Source organism: Carassius auratus, unplaced genomic scaffold (genome assembly GCF_003368295.1).
Source record: "Carassius auratus strain Wakin unplaced genomic scaffold, ASM336829v1 scaf_tig00008333, whole genome shotgun sequence".
NCBI lineage: Eukaryota > Metazoa > Chordata > Actinopteri > Cypriniformes > Cyprinidae > Carassius > Carassius auratus.
Window position 1 is genome coordinate 16,286 of NW_020523932.1, and position 21,800 is coordinate 38,085.

The 21,800-nt window shown below is 35.3% G+C and overlaps 3 protein-coding genes across 5 annotated transcripts; 2 read left to right on the forward strand and 1 right to left on the reverse strand.

Moving 5' to 3' along the window:
* Window positions 1–362: 362 nt before the first annotated feature.
* Window positions 363–5,350, reverse strand: LOC113071857 (desmin-like). Of its 2 annotated transcripts, none has more exons than XM_026245160.1 (11): window positions 4,861–5,350; window positions 3,902–4,070; window positions 3,661–3,810; window positions 3,449–3,568; window positions 3,268–3,363; window positions 2,619–2,753; window positions 2,423–2,533; window positions 2,228–2,338; window positions 1,725–1,849; window positions 782–1,024; window positions 363–663 (listed from the first exon to the last, which is right to left on the reverse strand). In XM_026245160.1, exons 1-11 carry the CDS (start codon window positions 5,346–5,348, stop codon window positions 660–662), a joined length of 1,752 nt encoding a protein of 583 aa, XP_026100945.1. In that variant the 5' UTR covers window positions 5,349–5,350; the 3' UTR covers window positions 363–659. The 2 variants fall into 2 exon arrangements, with proteins under 2 accessions (XP_026100945.1, XP_026100944.1); XM_026245159.1 differs by having other exon boundaries at window positions 363–668.
* Window positions 5,351–6,311: 961 nt separating this feature from the next.
* On the forward strand, window positions 6,312–12,837 carry LOC113071858 (cyclin-C-like). Of its 2 annotated transcripts, XM_026245162.1 has the most exons (13): window positions 6,312–6,472; window positions 6,995–7,101; window positions 7,291–7,375; window positions 7,549–7,618; window positions 7,703–7,754; window positions 8,151–8,206; window positions 8,664–8,699; window positions 8,785–8,876; window positions 10,058–10,125; window positions 10,230–10,309; window positions 10,391–10,509; window positions 11,437–11,516; window positions 11,649–12,837. In XM_026245162.1, exons 1-12 carry the CDS (start codon window positions 6,441–6,443, stop codon window positions 11,489–11,491), a joined length of 852 nt encoding a protein of 283 aa, XP_026100947.1. In that variant the 5' UTR covers window positions 6,312–6,440; the 3' UTR covers window positions 11,492–11,516; window positions 11,649–12,837. The 2 variants fall into 2 exon arrangements, with proteins under 2 accessions (XP_026100947.1, XP_026100946.1); XM_026245161.1 differs by having other exon boundaries at window positions 6,313–6,472; window positions 11,437–12,837.
* Window positions 12,838–13,413: 576 nt separating this feature from the next.
* On the forward strand, window positions 13,414–18,517 carry LOC113071859 (failed axon connections homolog). The gene is made up of 6 exons (XM_026245163.1): window positions 13,414–14,006; window positions 15,743–15,878; window positions 15,956–16,152; window positions 16,343–16,560; window positions 17,721–17,837; window positions 17,931–18,517. The coding sequence occupies exons 1-6, from the start codon at window positions 13,747–13,749 to the stop codon at window positions 18,215–18,217; spliced, it is 1,215 nt and encodes a 404-aa protein (XP_026100948.1). The 5' UTR covers window positions 13,414–13,746; the 3' UTR covers window positions 18,218–18,517.
* The last annotated feature ends 3,283 nt before the right edge of the window (window positions 18,518–21,800 follow it).

A 21,800-nucleotide genomic window follows, 5' to 3' on the forward strand; every position in this document is an offset into this window, starting at 1 on the left:
CAGTTGTGCTATTGATTCATATCTTTGTGGAAACCATGATAATTATTTTCCAGAAAAACTAAATAGTAGACTTTTGAATAGTAGTGAATATGCAATCAAAACTGGGTAGCTCTCTAATAAAAGCCTTATTGTATTAAATATAATAGAGGTGAATTAAACCTGATTGTATGTAGCTTTATGTGATTTTATACCCTTTTTCTCCAATAAAAATGCTACCTGGGTTCTTAGAAAATCGAATAAACATTGTATCCTATCATTCTGGTGGTTTCTTCTATCTGATATTACCTGTAAAAAAAATATGAAAGCATTACTTTTCTGAGTGTGCCATACATGCACTGCATTAAAAAAAACTTCAGGCACTTCTGCTCTGCAGTCAAACTTTATTTGTTTTGAAGAATCAGATGAGACATAGTTAAACGCTTATAGACGCAGTTACAGCTATTCAGTCAAAGCAGGTAGCAAAGGATGAAAAACTTTTTTTGACATTTGGTTTGTCACCGGTTTTGATAACAGAATGTGAGATCTGAGCAACAACAACTCTAAATGAATTAACTTTGATGGAAATGGGAATGAGACTATTTCAATCGTTCTCTTCTGCGGCGCCAGAGATAGTGATGGTACGTTCTTGGGTGTCCCTTTCAAACATGTCCTCATCTGTCTTAACTGTTCTGCAACCAAAGTGAGATCGGAATTAGCATCCAGATGCATTTTATAATATAATAATAAAAAAAAGAAGTATGAAGTTGTTTTGTAATGTTGTGTTGGAATGGTGTACTTGTACCTAATGAGGACAGTCTTTCTCTCGGTCATCTCCACAGCCTGCTCGTGAGTGAACTCCTCCACAGACTCGTGATGGTTGTGGTTGACTATTGTGCTGCTGGAGAGCATCTTCTCTGAGGCGGCTGAGCTCACCGCTCCACGGATCGCCCCAGAAACACTGCTGACCCTTCCTGCACTCACGCTCATGAGAGACAGTCCACTCACCATACTGGACAAGCGACTGTCTTCTCCCTCTATCAGCTTCCTGCAATACCACAGGCAAATCAAAAATGGGTTAGATATCGGTAGTTACCAAGAATCTTAAACTATGTGTATGTGGTTAACCATTTTTAATCACTATATTATGGAATCCCATTTCTGCCACAGGATAAAAAAAGGGAATTGAAAGTATTTATATCACAATTGAAAACTCTTTTTTCACAATTTTGAGAAAAAAAAAACTGAATTGTGAGATATAAACTTTCAAAAAAATTCACAAATTTGCAATTGCGAGAGAAAAGTCAGAATTGTGAGGTAAATAGTTTCAAGGCAAAAAACCACTCAGAATTACTGCAATTACCTTTTTTATTTTTTTATTCCATGTTGGAAAAAAACTGAATTGTGAGATGCAAAACTCAGAATTCAAAGAAAATGTCAGGATTGCAAGATAAAGAACTCATAATTCAGTGAAACAAGTCAGAATTGTAAGATTAAAAGTTGCAAATTACCTTTTTTAATTCCATGGTGAAAAAACTAAACAGAATTGCGGGATGTAAACTCAAACTCAGAAACTCAGAAAAAAAGTCACAATTTAGATTAGTTTTCTTAGAACTGAGAGTTTATATCTTGGAATTCTGAGATTATTTCTCGCAATTCGGCGCTTAAATCTAAAAAAAAAACTGAATTTTAAGATGCAATGTATCACTCATTCAATGTGCTGTGGTGTGATGGCAGCACTGAAGTACCTGTATGTGGTGATTTCAATCTCCAGCGACATCTTAATGTTGAGCAGTTCCTGATATTCTCTCAGCAGCAGCCCAATCTTCCCTTTAATAGACTTCAGTTCCTCCTTTAAAGTCTCGATACGGATCTATGACACATGATTTTTTGAGATCTTCGAATCAAATTGAGTGTAACTCATTCATGAATGCTTGTATGTTACAATGCAGTGAGGTTATTTTCTGGGTGGTTGCTACAAAAAGGGCCCACCCTGGGTCTCAATGACATTCTGTTCTAGAATATCTACTATTCATAAGTTTGCATATTTCCCTTTACTATAAAAGAGTAGTATTTTTGAAATTACAGTATTTAGAAAATGGTAGTCAAAGGGTAGCAAGTTACTATGTCCATCGAGATTCTGAAGTACACATATGATGGACACTTTACTATCCCATGAGTCCGCTCAAGAGGATTTGATTTGTAGCCATTGTGACATGTTCTCTTTACATTTGAAGGGGTGTGGCTTTACCTGTAGCCCCTCCTCCTCTTTCTTGTGTCTCTCCTGTGCTTCCTGGATCTGTAGCAGCAGTGCTTCATTCCTGTTTTTTAGAGCGTCCAGCTCTCTCTGTTTATTCTGAATCTAAAAACACACATGCATTCAATTTATAAGGCAGTAGAGTTGGGTGCTTTTATTAAATGAGGCACGGGACAGGATTTCCCACACCTCTCTCTTGTAAGCTGTGAGTTCCTCTCTGATGCTCCTCACTGTGTCCACATGCCGTGATGTAGCTTTGTTTAGATCTTGAAACTTTGCTTTATACCAAGCGTCCATCTCCTAGTAAACACCAGTCGGGAAAAACATGAGCATTTGAGTTCAGTGTAAGGGATAATGAGGTTTATATGCGGCCCGTCCTCATTACCTGCAGGTTTTGGGCAGCGATACTGTCATATTGAGCCTGGATCTGTTTGAGGGCGGATGCCAGATCGGGCAAAGAGAAGGCCACATCTACTTTAGCCACAGATCCATAAATCTGAGCCATCAACTCCTCGATTTCCTGACATACAAAAAATGTTGTTTAATCAAAACAGTTGTCAGAAAGTACAATAACATATCAATACAACGAGATACCCAGTGATTAACAATAAAATCACATAGCATTTGAGAATATTCGTTGAGAATAGTAAAAGTAAATTTTACCGTCAGCAGAAAAAGTTTCTGCCTTACGTTTTTAAGAATAATAAATGAATCTTGTATAACTTTAAAAAAGAAGTTTGATAACCTTGATAAAATAAAAAAAATATTTTGATAAGCTAAAGAAATTTAAAAAGATATGTTGCCATGACTTATCATGTCATTTTTTACAGTGGATATTATATTATATTATATTATATTATATTATATTATATTATATTATATTATATTATATTATATTATATTATATTCAGAATTCAGAACTCAGAATTGCAAGAAAAAAAGTAATTTCTTAGTCAGTTCTTATTATATATTATTATTTATAATAATATGATGACATTTATAATATTATAATATTATATTTAAATGGCCTGCACCTTTTTGTGAATCCTCTGCAGGAACTCAAGCTCCACTTCCAGGTTTTCCAGTCGTTTTTCCAAGGCAATTCGGGCGGATGTGGCTGCGTCCACATCCTAGTAGTCAAAGGGAGTTTGAGCACCAATCATTAAGTAAAACCGATCGATGTTACAGTTTTTTGTGTATTAAGTTGAACCTTACCGGTCTGAAGGTTTCAATTTCAAGCTCTGCCTTTTTCCTGGCCTCCAAAGCTTCCTCGTATTTCACCTTCAGCATTTCCAGCTGACCTGCCATGGCATCCTTTGCTGCTACTGCCAGGTCCTACAAAAGCAAGGGTAGATACTTGCTATAAATGAGTAAGTTATGGTCTAAATGTGTAAGTAAGTCGTGATTGGCCTGTGGTCATCCCTCACCCGCTGGACTTTCATCTGGTCAGCAATCCTCCTCAGCTCCCTCAGCTGGTCCTCATAGAGCAGTCGAAGTCCAGACGGCTTCACATGGTGGCTCTTGATGCCCTCAATTTCTGTCTCCAGCAGCTTGTTGCTCTGCTCCAGAGAGCGTACCTGGAACAAGACCACTCAAACTCACAGGCTGGTCTACAAAATGGGAAAGCAAAAGGAGAAGATGGAGAAGCATGCTTCAGAAGTGTCTTACCTTCTCAATATATACAGCCAGACGGTCATTGAGGGTGACCATCTCCTTTCTCTCACTGGTGCGTGTGCTGAGGAAAGCCTGGTTCTCAGCGGCTGCAGCGTCCAGATCCAGCGCACCCCCAGCTACCCCCAAACCCATGCCCAGACACAGCGTTCCCATACTCACGCTGCTGTAGAAGGTAAATAGCGTTTATTGTAAAAAATGTATATTTTTTTAAAGGTAATACAAAATACAAGCTATTTGACCAATTTAATTATCAAATATATAATGCAATAAAATTATTATTATTAATGATATTATATATTATTGTTATAGCCATTACTGCCAGTGTTAGTTTAGTATAATTGATATAATATAATATTTTTGTTGATATTTTGAATTCGATTTTAATTGAACATTTTCTGTCTCGTGTATTGAGTCAAGGTTTTAGTAACTTTGTTGTGTTTTTGACATTTTCTAACCTTTTTTTTGAAAAATAAGTCTGTATATTTTTATTATAAGTTTTAGTTTTTAGTTTATTTTTTTTATTTGTTGTTGTTGTTGTTGTTGTTTTTTTAATACTTCAACTAAACAGAAATGAGAATTGTTACCCTGGCATCTAGCAGAATTTTTACAATATTTTATTTCTTTTAAATGATTATATTATTTAGAGTAATTAACATTTTTTTATGCTTTTAGTTTTAGTTAACTGCATTATTATTATTATATTATTGCCAGAGTTATTTTAGTATCCTTGATATGCTTATATATTCAATATATTATATATATATTCAATATTTTAAATTAGATTTAAAACAAGATTTTATTTTTAATTTTAATTTTAGTTTTAGTAAAAAAAAAAAAATGTCTGCATAGCTTATAGTTATAGTTATTTTAGTACTTAGATCTAAAGTACACAAAAATAAAAAATGTCATAGCTGAAATAATGATATGATATGATATGATATGATAAGGCATACCTGGTCATGCGTGATTTGCGGGATCCGGAGCGCGCCCTGCGCCCCATAGTGCCACTGCGGGTGTAGCTGGCGGAGCGGTGGCGCGCGGCTCCACGGGTGGGCGAAGGGCTGGAGACCCGGACCTGAAGCGTGGAAGAGGTCAGGCCACCCTCAAAGTGACGGCGGTAAGAGGACAATCTTTCTGGACTGTGACTCATGGTGAAGCTGTAGTTCCTCGCACGTCTCCAGAGATGCTCCAGAAGCGTTGTGCCTGCGCTCATGGATGATGGAGCTTTATACCTGCTGTCCGGGCGAGGAATGTCGAACCTCAGTCTGACACAGAGTCGAACCCTCCACTCAACTATCTGACGGGCCAGTGCGAAGAGCTTTACCGCGATAAAAATAGACGAGTGAGCTTTCCTAATGAAGACGGCAAGCCTGATATAATGAAATTCTCTGCATCTGAAACTGTCTAAAAACTCCGAGACTGAAAATGCTGGTGACCTCATCAAGGAAGAGCATGCTGCTACAATTAGAATTTACTTTATTATGTTCTGGAAACAAACAAGCAAACAAACGCATAAAGAAAATTCCAATATAATTATTATATAGGGCTAAATAGCATCAAAGTGGCATGAAATATTATTTGTTACCTTTAAATTGATATGATACATTTATATTTTATATATAATGATAACAGTACTATTATATTATATACAAAAATATTATATTATATTATATTATATTATATTATATTATATTATATTATATTATATTATATTATATTATATTATATTATATTATATTATATTATATTTTACCAAGAATTATCCCACTGATATATAAATCTCTTCTACCAGGGAGTGGCCAAAATGGCAGCATAGGAAATTAGACAGACAAAAATAATCATCTAACATCATATTTAAAAAGACATTCACAAGTTCTTCCAGGTAGAACTCCAAAAGATTTCTACAAATATTTAGAGATGGATTTTTTTATAACATCCTAACACTCAGCATTTCATTCCACAGCTGAGGAAAAGGCTGTTTTTGCCAAACTCAGAGCGAACAGTCAAATGTGGTTTGTAAAGTGTATTATATAATTAGAAGTATAATATGATAAAAGATTACAAATATAAGTTGGCAGTTTACCTAATAATATATTGGCAGTAAATAATAACATATGCATTTTTCTACTTTGGTTCAAGGATGACCAACCAACTATTTTGTACAAAGTACAAGTGATGGGAACGTGAAGATGTATTTGTTACAAATCATATTGCAGCATCCTATGTACTATCCTTCCTTAGCAAGGACAAGTTTGCATGCGTTTTTTTTTTTTTTTTTTTTTTTTTTTGCTTCAAAAGGAAAGCACGTCTTAATACGAAAAAAAGTTATGTTATGTTATGTTATGGTATGGTATGAAACTGCCCGGAACTCATGCGTAGATTTGCTTTCTTCCGGACCGTTTTCATGTGCACATTTAAATTACACGGAGTGTTTTTTATGTCGCGCTCATCGTCTGATTTAATCAGAGTATCGTTTTATTTTAACTCAATTTAAGATCACGTTAAGTTTATTTTCTACCTAAAAAATCTCAGGATGGCAGGGAACTTCTGGCAGAGCTCACATTAGTAAGTAGAGATCGGTTTTGTAAATAAATCGAGGACATTAAAGGAATTTCTAGAGGTTTTGCTGCTTCGAAGCTGCAAGAGAAATAAAACCATACAAACTCATGGATTTGCCTAATTGTAGCTAATGTTTTTTTTTTTTAATTTATTTTATCTTAGTTAATACCACGATAAAGAATATATACCAGAATGGATGTCTATTATTTTTGGAATAGTTTAAATATCTGGATTATTAGTTTTAGCCGGCTGGCTAGTGGCTTTGAACTGAAGAAACCATAGATAAATTAAATTTATGAAAAAAATAATAAATGTGTCATTCACGGCATTAGTTCATTTTTATCGTTTTAAGTGATTTTTACGTTTTTCAGTAAGTATCATTTTGTTTTGATGCTTGTATGAAGTTTGGAAATGAAGTGACATAAATTAGGAGTATATTAAATATACTATGTAATGCCGCTGCGTTGATTTATAAGTTATTATTTTATGATTTCTGGATTTTAAGTGTCTGGTGTTTGTTCTTATCAGTCTGCAGTGGGTTCTGGACAAACAGGATCTGATGAAGGAGAGACAGAAAGATCTCAAGTTCCTCACCGAGGAGGAATATTGGAAGCTACAGATATTTTTTGCCAATGGTATGGAGATAAATTATTTTTAAAATATGAACATGGGCCTGTTCTGAATTTATGCAAATCTTCAGGTGTAATTTGGCTGCTTTGTATTTTATTCAAGATACATTTTTAAGGAAATGTTCATTCAAATTCAATAGCATTAAACCTTGTCTTTAAACACTTTAAATAGTTTAATTTGTCTTCTCGTGGCAGTGATTCAAGCTTTAGGGGAACACTTGAAACTCAGGCAGCAGGTCATCGCAACGGCAACAGTCTACTTTAAGCGTTTCTACGCCAGGTGAGCAGGTCCTTTTCTTTGTTACAGCCTTTACTTCCTCCGTAAAGATTGGTGCTCGACTTTAAGATTGATGGCCCTTGTGTTTTACAAATGAGGGTGCTACATTTATTCTCTGTGGCTTTTTTCAAGTACACTTGCATGAAAGTTAAAGAAAGCTCTTGGCTTGTTTTCAGGTACTCTCTGAAGAGCATAGACCCTGTGCTGATGGCCCCCACATGTGTGTTTCTTGCCTCTAAAGTAGAGGTAAACACTCTCAATATGGGAATTTCTGCTGAAAGATGCATCATTTTGATTTTTAATGTAATAAAAAAAATATTTCCTTAACAGGAATTTGGTGTTGTTTCGAACACACGCCTTATTTCAGCAGCAACGTCTGTGAGTAAGTAATTTATATTTCACAAACTCATCCGACAGCATCATATATTACTACAGAAATGCAATTTAACAGTATAAAGTACAGGGTTTCAACGGGTCTTAACAAGACTTAATTCCCCCCTTCCACAAATAAAGAACTTTAAAAGATTTTAAAATCATAAAGTCATGATAATAAATGTTGCATGCACTGGGAAAAAAAGATTGTCTTCCTTAGTATTTTTATTTTTTAGTACAAATGTCTAAACATCCTTTAATCAAGATGCATTTATTTGAGATGCAAATCTAAAATGAAAAATTAAAAAAAATCACCAAATCTCTTCACTATCAGTAAGGTTTGGGAATCCCAGATCATGTTTTCATACTAATATGGATTAAATACATCTTTCTCTGTTTGTAACAGTGAAAACAAGGTTCTCTTATGCCTTTCCAAAGGAGTTTCCCTTCAGAATGAACCACGTGAGTCAGACTTCTTTGCTTTGCTCCAGCAGTAGGCGAGTTGTTCCAGATGGCCTTGCTGTTACAGTCCCAAACAAATCTGACCGCGTCACTAAAGATCTAGATAAAACAATCTGATTCATATGATGGAAACGCTGTCTGAGAGGCTGAGATTGTGTGTGTGATGATGCAGCCTTCTGTCACATCCTAAGGGTCACCAAGTTTCTGACACCCAATCAGGAGCGACATTCCTCACGCTTACAACACCTTCGTAGGAAAGTCTCGTTATGGTGAAAATGACTGTTGGCCCGTGTCTCGGGCTGGTGATAAGTGTGGTATGATTACAAAGAGTTTTATTTGTTGGGGACACCACTGATCAGGGGTCTCAGAGGCCTGGTGGAACGTTTATGGATAATCATAATGGGAAAAATGATCCACATGTTTTGCAGTGAACTCATGCTTCTCTCTTTGTGTCTAGATCTTGGAGTGTGAATTCTACTTACTGGAGCTCATGGTTGGTATTGATTCTTCTTCTTTGGGATGTTCAGGTGTTTGTTTTTGCTGTCTGTTCATGGGTGTTTGGTTTGGATTTGTTTCAGGACTGCTGTCTGATCGTGTATCACCCTTACAGACCGTTACTGCAGTATGTGCAAGACATGGGGCAGGAGGACATGCTGCTGCCGCTGGCTTGGTGAGGAGCGTGGCTTCAGACGGCATGGAAAACAAGCAAGCACTGTTCATTTTGCCTTATAAGTGTGTTAGAAACGTCTAAGTGGGCGGTGAAGGAAATGTTGATTAGATAAGTTGCAGATACAAGCCTCTTGCTTTTGAATCTATGCCTCTCCTGAAAGCTCTTCTTTCATTAAAAAATCTTGTTTTTAATGCAAGAGCAGGTGCGACTGTTTATAAAATGAATGTGTGAGGCGTCCGGTGTCATTTGCTTCCAGCAGTGTAATTTAAGTTTTTTTTTGTTAGTTTTTTTATTTTTTTTAAAGTAATTTTGTTGTGTTTTTGCCATTTTTATGTTTTTATTTTTATTATTTTTTATATCTTTATTATTTTTATTTTTTTCAGTTTTAGTTCAGTTTTGGTTTTAATTAATAATAATAAAAAAAACATTTAGTACTTAAACTTATTTGAGTTAGTTACCAAAACGACATCTAATTTTTATTTACATTTTTAATCTAATATTAATATTTTATTTTAGCTTTATTTTAATTAGCAAAAATGTTTTTAATATTTTTTTTTTACAAAAACTGTTATATTGCTTGAATTGTATTTCTTATAATATTTTACATTTATTATCATATATATATATATATATATATATATATATATATATATATATATATATATATATATATTATAAATAAATTGGTTTGAAGTGCAAATAGTGTTACCATTTTCTGCAGGATTATTATAGTTATAGAAATAGTTGTAGAAATAAAAACTAAAATAACTGAAATAAACAAAAATGAACTGAAATATATATATATTTTCTATTTTGGCTAGATGCCATCATTTCTCCTTTTAATTTAGTTTAACTTAATATATGAAAATAACTAAAACTGAATAAAAATGTATAAAAACTATAGACAAACAAAAACTAACGAGAAAAATAACAGAATTACTAAAACTTTAAGATGAAAACCGCGAATATTAAAATTAAACTGATTCAAAATATTAATAAAAACTATTATATATCCCAATGATACTAAAATAATACTGGTTTACTACATTTCCTTTTTCACATGTCATTTTCCTATAGCAGCTAAAGAAGCGGAAGTCTTGCACATTCACAGAAGATAGCTTACTTCTGTCTCGCAAAATAAGCTGAATGAGTGAACTTGAATGTCCTGTGAATGTGTGCAGGAGGATAGTGAACGACACCTACAGGACAGACCTGTGTCTGCTTTATCCTCCATTTATGATAGCACTGGGTAAGAACAAACTGCCTATATTTAATCCAAATAACTGTATAAAGACATTGTCATGTCACATACCAGTGGGCGGAGTTACAGATTGTGTGTCCCTCCCCCTCCAGCCTGCCTGCATGTGGCCTGTGTGGTGCAGCAGAAAGATGCCAGGCAGTGGTTCGCTGAGCTGTCTGTTGACATGGACAAGGTAAGACACACTCGGCTGTAAAAATGAATGAATGTTTCTGCCTTGCTGTGTAAATTAACATAGGAGCTTTCCTCCAAACAGATCCTGGAGATTATCAGGGTGATTCTGAAACTCTATGACCAGTGGAAGAACTTTGATGATAGGAAGGAAATGGCCGTTGTGCTCAACAAAGTGCCCAAACCCAAACCTCCTCCTAACAGGTACGACAGACTGCAGACCTCAGTTTTCACAATCACACAACACTATATTTATCTATATGGAAATATTCTGGGAAGCTTTCACTAATGCAAAGAGAAACAATGAAAAGAGGCAGTGCATTTCAGTGCAAAATGTCTTTGCAACTCTTGAATTCTTGTAAATGTCACGGATAAAAGTACAATTACTGGATTATACTACAGTTATAGATAAAAAAAATTTTTTTTAGAGTTAATGTCACAGTTTTAATTAGAATGCATGCTTTCACACTTGTGAATTTTTCACCGCATTTAACATGGTTGATGATACTGCCCAATGATATTTTAGTGTTGTTTATAAACTTTTATATTATTTATTCATATTTTGAATTAGTTTTCATGCTTATATTTTCAGTTTACATTTTACAAATTTTATGTGCTTTTGTGATTGATTGATTTATTTATTTTGACCGTGTCTATATAGCTTTATGGCAAGTTTTTAAAATGTACGTTTTTCATCCTGTATTTATTCATTTATATTATTTATTTTTATTTTATTGTTTTTGATAGTTAGAAAAAAATCCCTTTATTAAAGTCTGTTTTATGTTCAAATATTTTTTTAAGTTTTAGGTTTAAGTTTTTTTTTCTTTATTATTTTAGTACTCAAAATTATTTGAAACATTTTCAAATAGTGGAAAAGCCCTTTATTAAGGCTGGTTTTAATTTTTATTACGTTTTTAGTTTTAGTAACTTTAGTACTTATGCTTATTTTAGTTAGTTTTCAAGGCAACATTTCTAAATTTAGCTCAAGTTCAAGTTTTTCATCTATATTTTATTTCAGCTTTATTTCAATTACCAACATTTTTGGTAATTTTTATAGTTTTAAGAAAAGTGGAAAAGACCTTTTTTTATCTCCTCTCACTTCTGCGCCCGTATTTTCTTTTCTTTCAACAGTGAGACTGACCAGAGCTCAAACGGGAGTCAAAACAGCTCGTACAGTCAGTCCTAGAGCGGCCTCTGCTGGAGGACCTGAGGTGGAGTGATACACAAACACAGCACATCCCGGCACATCTGAATGCTGCTTTTCACAAGCTCATTGTTTTATGACTGTGGGAAACACATTCCCGGCACAAATCCTCTCTTTCCTCTCTTCTGGGCTCTTCCAGCAATCAGAGCAGAGAGAATGATGCCACCTCTTTCCTTCCACCAATCAGAGCAGAGAGAATGATGCCACCTCCTTCCTTCCACCAATCAGAGCAGCCCATGTCCGAACTGCTCACCAATAGGAAATATGCTTTGATTTAGAGTTTACTGGCAAGCCTAAGGCTGTTGTCTTGAATGTTACGGACACACACACAACACACACACACACACACAAACGCACCTCATTGGGTATTTGTTTGATTAAGAGGGGTGCTGTTTTCCCAGATCTTGTTAGTCGATGGTCCTGACTTCCTTGAAAAGTCCCATTAAGCTTCTTTTAGCGGATGCTCTTTGGGAACTAAGAAAACTTGATTATTTTCTGTCTGAGAGCGGCAAATAGAGAGTGTGTGTGTTTAATCGCAAATATATTTGTATGCGTGCCTCTCGTTGACCATATCACAGTTTGTATTCCTCAGGGAAACGGATCAGTCCTCTTTACAAAGTGGCGGTCTGTAAACTGATTGGCCACAGGGCTATGTGACGGCGATCTTTTGAACCCTCGTACTGTGTAATCAAATCCTGATTGGATATTTGATGCACATGTGGATGTGAGTTAAAATGCACAAGTGACACAGATAGTTGAGTCGATCACAGTATGCTTCAAACGGCATTGTAAATATGCTTTCCATTTATAGCCCTTGACATTGTTTTGTCTCATAAATTTACTGTATGATTATGCTATATGTGTACTTGACATAAAACCAAATGAATTTTGTTTTTTTGCTTTCATTTTGTTTGTTTTTAGATTTGTTGTCCATGGAGGACAAGCCAATATCTTCAGGGTTTTGGCCATGTAGATCTACGTCTTAGATGTGGTTATCAAATCCCTCACTTCCTATCATTTGCATCTCCATCATTAGTTTGGTGGACATGAAGGACTTCAAATTATTTTACAGAACATACATGTTTGGGTGTGTTTTGAATGGAATTATTTTAATTTTAGTTGTGCTTTAGGAGTGTTGCCTCATCTTTATTGAGTGAACTTGCATAAATGTGGCCCTTCTCCGTGATGCATTGTACCCATTATTTGCCTGTATATATATTTGTCAATGTGAGAGCTCTGTAAGATGAGAGGGCTTGGAGTGTTCTCATTAATTTGTCTATAATGGAGCTCAGAAGCCTTATTGAATAAAGCTGCTGTTGAAACAAAAATTACAAATCTTTTTTTTTTTTTGGCATGAAAAGTGTCCTGTGTTAAAATGATATTTAAAAATTATATATTAAATATATAATTTAATTATTTTCTATAATTATATAAAATATTTTTATATATTTATAAAGTTTTAAATTATATTAAATTAATTTATACTTTTATGTTATATTTTAAACTTAATTTTAATGGTGCATTGTGAATTATGTGAAATTTTCGATGTAGGGTGATTCAGGTAAATTGGGAAAAAAAAATTATCTTTAAAATGACTGACAAAAATCTGCCAATTGTCATGAATTAACCTACTAAATTAACTAAAATCGTTTAAACTATAACTATTTAATTTTATAATAATAATGTAAAAAACGTAAATGAAAAAAAAAACTGAATTCCAAATATTAATGTAAGCTACAGCAGATGTACGGTACATGATATGAAAATAACACTGATGTAAATAGAACATATTATTAATCCTTCGTTCTGTGAGGTTAGTTGCGAAGCTACTTCATCAAATGTTTCTGGAACAAAATAATGGAACCTTTATAAATTACTGATTTCATACAATGAGCTATTATGAATTTTTTGTTACCGAACAAGTGGATCTGACCAATGAGAGTGGCGAATCTGCGCACTCGTCCCGCCCCCTCGCAGCATCAGCAGCCCCGCCCCTGGTGACGTACAGCGCTCAGCTGTGCGGTAAACAGCGGCGGCGAGCGGCTGCGGATTGATGCCGACCCCACCGCGGGGACGGACGGCCAGCATCAGGAGGCGACATGCCCGCTGCTGCTCCTCATCCGTTTGTCCTTAGACCCTCTGACACCCACATCCTCACCACCTCCACCCTGCGGCACTGATGAAGCCTCCTCTGTCGAACCCACACCGGGCCGAAGGGCGGATAGAGGAGAGAGAGGATGTACTGGCACGTCGCCTTCGCCTGGAGCCGCTCCTGCGCGCTTGAACTGGGCCGGAACAAGAGCCTCTCGCTCGGCTTGTGCGGCTCTGAGGAGGATCTCTCGTTATATGGGTACATTATAGCCTACCCGCTGCAGGAGTGCGGAGGGATCATGTCTGCGTTAGGAGTCGACTCCTGGTGGAGAAAAACGCTCTACATCACCGGGGGCGCGCTGCTCGCCGCCGCTGCCTATTTACTACACGAGCTGCTTGTCATTAGGTATCTATCTATCTATGCAACGTTTATATATTAGCACTCAATAAATAAGCACTGCATAGACAGTGGTGATAATAATATAAATTATAATTACTGCTATCCATGCAGTGCTTGTACTTTTATATATAATTTATAGAAATTTAATGTTTATATTTTAATATATTAATATTTAAATATTTTAGACATTATTTGACATATTTAATATTTTGTAAATAATATTTAACAATTATATATAACAATAATTGTATTATTCTGTTTTTGTTATTATTACGATTTATGTAATGCTTATATATATATATATATATATATATATATATATATATATATATATATATATCCCCTTTGGGTGGAGTGAGAGGGGCATAAACAGGGTTTTTATGTAAGAAAAATTACCTAAATTCATGTCAACAGAATGCAATGCAGCCATTCGTTATCCTACGCTGAAGAGTGATGAATACAGTGAATATGAATATCAGAATCAGAACCTGCCAACTGATTGAATTTTGAGCAGTATGCTATTTATTACCTCGTCTACGCATGTTGACATGTTGATGTGTGCTATATCAAGGGCATGGCTGCAGGAGCGTCTCTATATGTAGGCCTTGAGGATATCTCCTTTTGATATTGTGATGTTATAGAATGACCTTATCATACCCTTATTGACAATGTGTAAATAGTGACCCGTCAATGTAGTGATCAGAGCCAGCTGGGTTTAATTCTGTGCTTTTGCTTTGTCTCTGACCTTTGCAGAAATGGCAGTGCTGTTAGTACTTAGCAAAACATCTCAGGTTACACAAGGCCCTGGGAAAGGCTTGGTGTTATTTGATGACCATTCACATGAGCTATTGATTCAGACATGCATTACACAAATATAATTACATATTATTAATTGTTTTAAAATCAGAGACACACTTATAAGTACAAAACTGAAGAGAGAACTCTACTGACTGTGATGTTTTGAATGTGTTTCAGCACCACTGAAGTGGACAGCGACTAATCACTAAAGACTGAACTCTGAATCGATCTAAAGTGTTTCTGGAATATTTCTGGTCCATTTTAATTTTTTTTTTAAATAATTTTAGGAGTTGATGAACTCTGTTTAAAAATTATAAAATGTAAAAAACAAAAAACAAAACAAAAACAAAAAAAACAGAATATTATAACAACCAACCAGGAAACACATTAAAAATAATCTAAAAATCTATTTACCCCAATTGTATCAAGTAATTTAATTTAATAATAATATACTTTGTTTCAAAGGCAATTAAAAGTATCTAATGTGCCCAAAGCTTTGCACAATAGATAATGCTGTATATGGTCATGTTGAAGAGTTTCTGGTGTGTTTTGAAACAAAATTGAAAATTGTAGAATATGATAAAGTTGGTTTAAAGAGGATGACATTTCAAAAATTCCCAGAGACACTGAAGGAAGTAACTAAGCTATATTATAGCAACCATCAATCTGAAAACACATAAAAACTGCATAAAAATCTATTTTTCCCCCTACATAATTCAATTTAATAATATAATTTCTCCCAAGGTAATAATAGGATTTTTCCCATTAGTATCTAATGGGCTCAAAGCTTTTCACAGTAGATGGTGCTGAATCTTGCTCATTTTGGACAGTTTCTGGTGCATTTTTAAAAGAAAATGTACCACTTTATGATGTTTTAGTGTATTTGTGAACTTTTTTTTATCTCCATTAATTTCTAATTCACTTCCATATTTGCTGCCCTGTAGGAAGGAACAGGAGTTGGACTCTGAAGATGCCATCATTCTGCATCAGTTTGCCCGGCCCAAAACTGGAGTGCCTAGCTTGTCCCCTTTCTGCCTGAAGATAGAAACATACCTGCGGATGGCGGACCTTCCTTACCAGGTATCAAAATATATGATAATGATACGTTGTGAAAAGAGGTGGATGTTTTTTAAACATACAAGCTGTTTTCTCCTCAGAACTATTTCGATGGGAAGCTGTCTCCTCAAGGGAAGATGCCTTGGATAGCGTATAATAAGGAGCAGGTGTGCGGGACAGAGTTCATCATCGACTTCCTGGAGGAAAAGCTCGGCGTGAATCTCAACTCCACCCTGAGTCCTCAGGAGAAAGCCATCTCACGTGCCATCACCAAAATGGTAGAGGAACACTTCTACTGGTGAGAAAGAGCTGGGGGGTTTTCTTCACATATGGTCTAAATCAACCTGATATTTGAATGAACATCTTCAGTGCTTCATTATATTGTAGAAAAACAGAGATCAGATTCACTTGCATAAGTGACTTGAATATTTAAGTTACTGAATGACTGAAATGAGTTAATATTCTAAATATGGTGCATTTTGCTTCAGGACGATAGCTTACTGTCAGTGGGTGGACAATGTGGAAGAGACGCAGAAGATGTTAGCCACAAACGGGCCGCTGAGTGACATGCTCAGGTGGATTTTGAGTCAGGTGACCGGCAGCATTGTGAAGAGAGAGATGTACGGCCATGGGATCGGACGCTTCTCCAAAGAGGAGGTTTACTCTCTGATGGAGAAAGACATGCGCACCCTTGCCACATTCCTTGGTGTGTTTTAAACATCTAAGGCACAGTTTTTTAGCTTTATTGACAGGATTTGTAGCATTTTAGTCATTTTCTATATTTAATCTAGATTAGGGGTCCTCAATTCTGGACCTCGTGAACCACTTTCCTGCAGAGTTTTGCTCCAATCCTAATCAAACACACCTAAGCAAACTAATCCAGGTCTTCAGGATCAGTGCGAAGTTGCAGGTGGGTGTGTTTAATCCAGGCTGGATCTGATCTCTGCTGGAAAGTGGATCTCGAGGTTCAGAGTTGAGGATCCCTGATCTAGATTCTAGATGAATCTCTGGAGTTAAGAACTTTTAAAAACCGGTTACAAAATTAAAGCAGCAATGGATCATTGTCCTCTAGTGCTCAGAAAGCCTAAATCATCCTTTCACACCGGAAACTTACTTGTTTTTTTGTATTAATCTCCAGTACAAATAAATAGAGATTGTAAGTAAGATACGTAATAAGTAAAATTGTTATATCAAGATACACTATACTTAATATTGCATGAGATTATGCTTAAAACAAGTGTGGTGATAAAAGTAAACTTTAATTCTAAGGCAAACGAGATAATTTTTCTTACTCTCTATTTTTTTTTCTTGTTTTAAGCATAAACTCATTACAGTTCTATACATTAGTTTTGGTAAATGTGTCAGTAAACAAGACTTGAAGTCATTTTACTTTTCAAATATGAATAATCTTGAAAGAACATACTCTTACTACAGGTGAATTGCTATGAAAACACCTTTCCTTTATGAGATAACAGATATGGTAATTGTGACTTTTTCATCTCAATTCTGACTTGTCTGCTCTAAATTGTGATGATATAAACTCATAATTCCTAGAAAAAAGTCATAATTAACTTTTTTTATGATAAAAAAAATCTGAGAATCAAATATCAGAGGGAAAAAGTCATTTGACATTTTTACAATTCTGAAAATATGTAAATTCAGTATTCAGAGAAAACAAATATATAAATCACAATTACCTTTATTATTTTTTTAAATCTGTGGTAGAAACAAGCTTCCATAGGTACCTGAGCCATATCTAGAGACCAGAACATCATAGCAACAAACCAGAAAACACATGAAAAATATAGAAAAATAATTTTTCTGTTGTTTTATATAATTCAGTTTAATAACAATTTTATCCTGTAGGCAATAAAAAGTATCTAATGGGCCCGGAGCTCTCCACAGTAGATGCTGCTGTATTTGGTAATCTGGCTCAGGCCATGTGGACTCTCCCAGGAACACGTCCAGAGCAGTTAATCAAAGGTGAGCTCATGAACTCATGCTTTTTGTGTATTATGATACTGTTACATAAAGTTTTGAGTGCATTAACTGACTGAAGCTGCTTCATCGGTGCAGGCGAGTTCATCAACCTGGCCATGTACTGTGAACGAATCCGCCGCAAATTCTGGCCGGAGTGGTTTGTGGACGTCGACGACCTTTACTACGACGGACTGAGCGAGGAGCCGGATTCTCCTTCCCAGCTTCCGGATTTGGGTCTGTACTCACGCAGCGGCAGCTTCCAGGAGCAGGAAAGTGCTCTGTCGCACCATGACACACCGTCACCAGACAGCGACGCCACCGGGCACTCTCTGTTCGATTCTGACATGGACACCGAATGCTCAGAAACTGAGCATTTGAAGTGAAAACCACACCCTCTTGATGATGTATCTGCACGGGCCCCGCCCCCTTTGTTCTCCCACATGCCCTTTAGCAGGGGAAGGGCTGGTCAAATAAAGATGTGGTAACATAGCAGCGGTTTTCCCAGACTCTCAGCGATGGACAGGTATTCTGACACTTATGAGAATGAGGATTTTATTCAATGAGGGAAGGTCAGGCCATAGAGAATCCAGGGAGAAAAAGTATCAAACAGAATAATAAAGATGGATTAAAGAGTGAGAATGGAACGGAGTGAATGATGCTTCAGCTGAAATCACTCCTCCTGTGGTTGTGACATCATCACTGCGCTCGAAAATCGACAGAATGACATCATCACATGTTGACCACTTCCCTTTCACTGTGTGTGTTTTTGTAGCTAAACAGCATTTCTTACATCCTGGGATTTATTGTTTATACGGGTAGACAGACAGAAAGAAGGGTTTCGGGGTTCTGATTGAAGTGTGTAAATACTTGGGTGAAACAACTTGACTCATTCTCATAGTCATCTAAAATTCACATCCAGTTCTATTAGATCATATTTATCATATTGATAGTACTCTATTTGACTATGATTTTTCAAAAAAATTATGCGTAAGTATAAATCAGGTAAGCCTAAGTTGCTGTCCAGACATTATAACCAATATACAGTTATTTTTATGATTATTTTATTTATTGTCACAGCAAAAAGACACTTGAACTACAAAAATTTTCACAATTTCTTAAAAGGCCTTTAACTTGCTGCAAAAAAATAATAATAATAATAAAAAAAAAAAAAAAAAAAATATATATATATATATATATATATATAATATATTATATATATATATATATATATTATAATCTATCAGTTTTGATGAGAGAATGCATATAGTAGATTCAATAGAACAGGTTTCCAGACAGTTTTGATCATGTTCATAATTTAGAGGCTTGACTTAACTTTTGTGGTTTAATATCAGTCATATCTCATTAGTACTCCCTGCATGTTTAATTAAGAAACAGATTATATTTGATATTGGGCAATTATTCATTTAGGAGCAACACGGTGAATGTATAAATAGATCATTATTTGGTTTGAGGTTCAGTTCTATTTTCAGTTGCAAGAAAATGTAAAATCAATATAGTCTGCAATGCAGATCCAGAATCAGTTGCATGCTATTAAAATCTATATCATGCAGACTCGTGTATATGTTTCCTAGCTAAAAACATCACTTGTGTTTGTCGAACAGCAAACACTTCAGATGGATCTGTGATGCAAGAGCGCCTCCTGTGGGCTGCATCATTATTAACTTACGACAAAAAAACACTGGGACCAGAACAGAACAGAATACCCTGGTAATGCAGCAGTGTTACAGGAGACTCAATAACACAATACAGGATGGAGACAGACAGCTAGGTGTGTGTGGTGTGTGTGTGTGTCCATCTGCTGCAGGACTGAGTCTCTGAGTCATCTTCACACATGAAGCACACTCGCAGGAATGATCTCCTAGGGTCCGATGCACAACGAATGACACATGCAGGACGGGAGACTTATGTTTTTCTGTTCCTTAGTGAGATTTAATCCGTATCTTGCTGTGCCGTACAAACTTCCTTCCTGTTGCCACCAAAGCCCTTTTAAAAACTTGAACATAATCCTGCATTAAGAGCTGTCTATAAGAGCATTTATTAGAAATAATCCCTTCAAATCCAAATGTACTTATCTGATGTTTTTTTAAATGAAGCATTATTTAGAAAAAACGATTTTAAATAAACATTGGGTTAATTAACTGGTGCTTTTTTCAGAAATAAAATGTTTGCATGCCAGCATTTATTTAAATGTGCCAAAGACTTAAAGGAACAGTTCACCCCAAAAAGGAACATTTGCTGATGATTTATTCACCCTTTGACCATACACATAGAGATTAGTTTTTTTTTCTCTGTAGTGAATGGGTGCCATCAGAATGAGAGTCCAGAACAGCTAATAAAAGCATCACAATAATCCACATTACTCCAGTATATCAGTTAATATCTTGTGAAGTTGGAGAAAGCAATATTTATTAACAGAGGACTAATATTTTAACCTAAAGCAATGATTTAGAGTTAAAAATGTCTTACAGATGATTTGTTTCTTTTTAAACACACAGATTTTCACTACACAATACATTATTGATGGACTGGAGTGGTGTGGATTATTGTGATGTTTTCATCAACTGTTTGGACTACTCATTCTGACGGCACCCATTCACTGGCAGAGGATCTATTGTGAGCAACTGATGTAGTGCTACATTTCTCCAAATCTGTTCCGATGATAAACAAAATAATTTACATCTTGGAAGGCCTGAGTACATTTTCAGCAAATTAAATTTTTCTGGTGAACCATTCCTTCAAAGTACAAAGTCAAAAAATTGACAGTCAGTCTGAGTTAAACCATAATCTTTCTTAAGATGTTTGTTTGTTTGCTTTTGTATTTTTCTTGATTTAAGATTAAATAAAATAAAATAATAATATATATTTTAATATTTAAAAAATATATATTTAAATGTTTTGTTTGTACTATGTGTTAATCCTGGACCACTTGATCTTTTTTTATTTATTGCTTGTGATTTAATTTATGTTTTGAAAGTATTGCAAAAGACTTATTTCTTGACTTTTAATGAGTTGTTATATTTCTTCATGATATCTGCAGTTGTTTTAGTTCCTGTGAGAGTTGTGTGTTTTACACAGTTTTCTTTTTGATCATATTGAATGAATTTCAGATGATGCTCACTAGGCCAGAATTCAAGGCTTGTCTTCAAAAGCTCACTTTAGGCGTTACAGACTATTGCAAATTAATTTTTAATGGTTCCTTGTTGAGCTTTAGTTTCTAGCTAGTTTTATCATCCATACATGACAATCGTGTATTTATTTTCCTCACAAGTCATACAGTCCCACTCATATGCCAAAAGTGATAGAAATATGGCAACCCAAAGATGGAATAATGTTGGAAAGGCAATGGTAGGGAGTCCAAGTCTCATGTTTATTTTCATGTGTGTGTGCTGATTTTAGAGCCATATTACAGAGTCTATGTTGTGTGTATCATGACCCGGGGGATTTATGGATTTATTATAGGCTATACATAATATTGGGGAGGCAGGGGTTGTGGACATGAACAAATGGTCACTGTAACATAAGGAACCCAAATTGTCTGATAATTGTATTAAAGATTAAACCACGTTTCATGAAATATAGCTGTATTTAAATGAACTGTTCCTTGCTCTATGTGTGGTTTTCTTCATTCTTTAATTCTTAATATTTATTCCTAATAAGCCTACATATAATTTAGAAGGATTTTTAAACTCCCTCATTTCTGAAGCCTAGAGAACAATTACTTAAATCATATCAGTATAGCGTGTATATACTGTCACAAAGCCTTTTTTTTTATTGTGTTTTATGTTGAATAGTTTTAGTTTAATAATTCATTCATTCAGTTAATATGAATCAATTGCAAACTGCAATTGCCTGTTTGCATGCCAGATTTTTTTTAAATCCTAAGATTGTTAAATATTGATCCAATGTATTTAGGTGCACCTGCTCCAACAGAACAACTTTCCAAAG

Excerpts from the sequence above, each read along its gene's own strand:
- LOC113071858 (XM_026245162.1), top strand. The coding sequence starts at position 6,441 with ATGGCAGGGAACTTCTGGCAGAGCTCACATTA. Across the intron at positions 8,207-8,663 it reads TTCCCTTCAGAATGAACCAC|ATCTTGGAGTGTGAATTCTA; the intron begins GTGAGTCAGACT and ends CTTTGTGTCTAG. Across the intron at positions 10,310-10,390 it reads TGTCTGTTGACATGGACAAG|ATCCTGGAGATTATCAGGGT; the intron begins GTAAGACACACT and ends TCCTCCAAACAG.
- LOC113071859 (XM_026245163.1), top strand. The coding sequence starts at position 13,747 with ATGTACTGGCACGTCGCCTTCGCCTGGAGCCGCTCCTGCGCGCTTGAA. Across the intron at positions 16,153-16,342 it reads GTAGAGGAACACTTCTACTG|GACGATAGCTTACTGTCAGT; the intron begins GTGAGAAAGAGC and ends ATTTTGCTTCAG. Across the intron at positions 16,561-17,720 it reads CACCCTTGCCACATTCCTTG|GCAATAAAAAGTATCTAATG; the intron begins GTGTGTTTTAAA and ends TTTATCCTGTAG.
- LOC113071857 (XM_026245159.1), bottom strand. The coding sequence starts at position 5,348 with ATGAGGTCACCAGCATTTTCAGTCTCGGAGTTTTTAGACAGTTTCAGA. Across the intron at positions 4,071-4,860 it reads CGCAAATCACGCATGACCAG|CAGCGTGAGTATGGGAACGC; the intron begins GTATGCCTTATC and ends TACCTTCTACAG. Across the intron at positions 3,569-3,660 it reads ACCAGATGAAAGTCCAGCGG|GACCTGGCAGTAGCAGCAAA; the intron begins GTGAGGGATGAC and ends TTGCTTTTGTAG.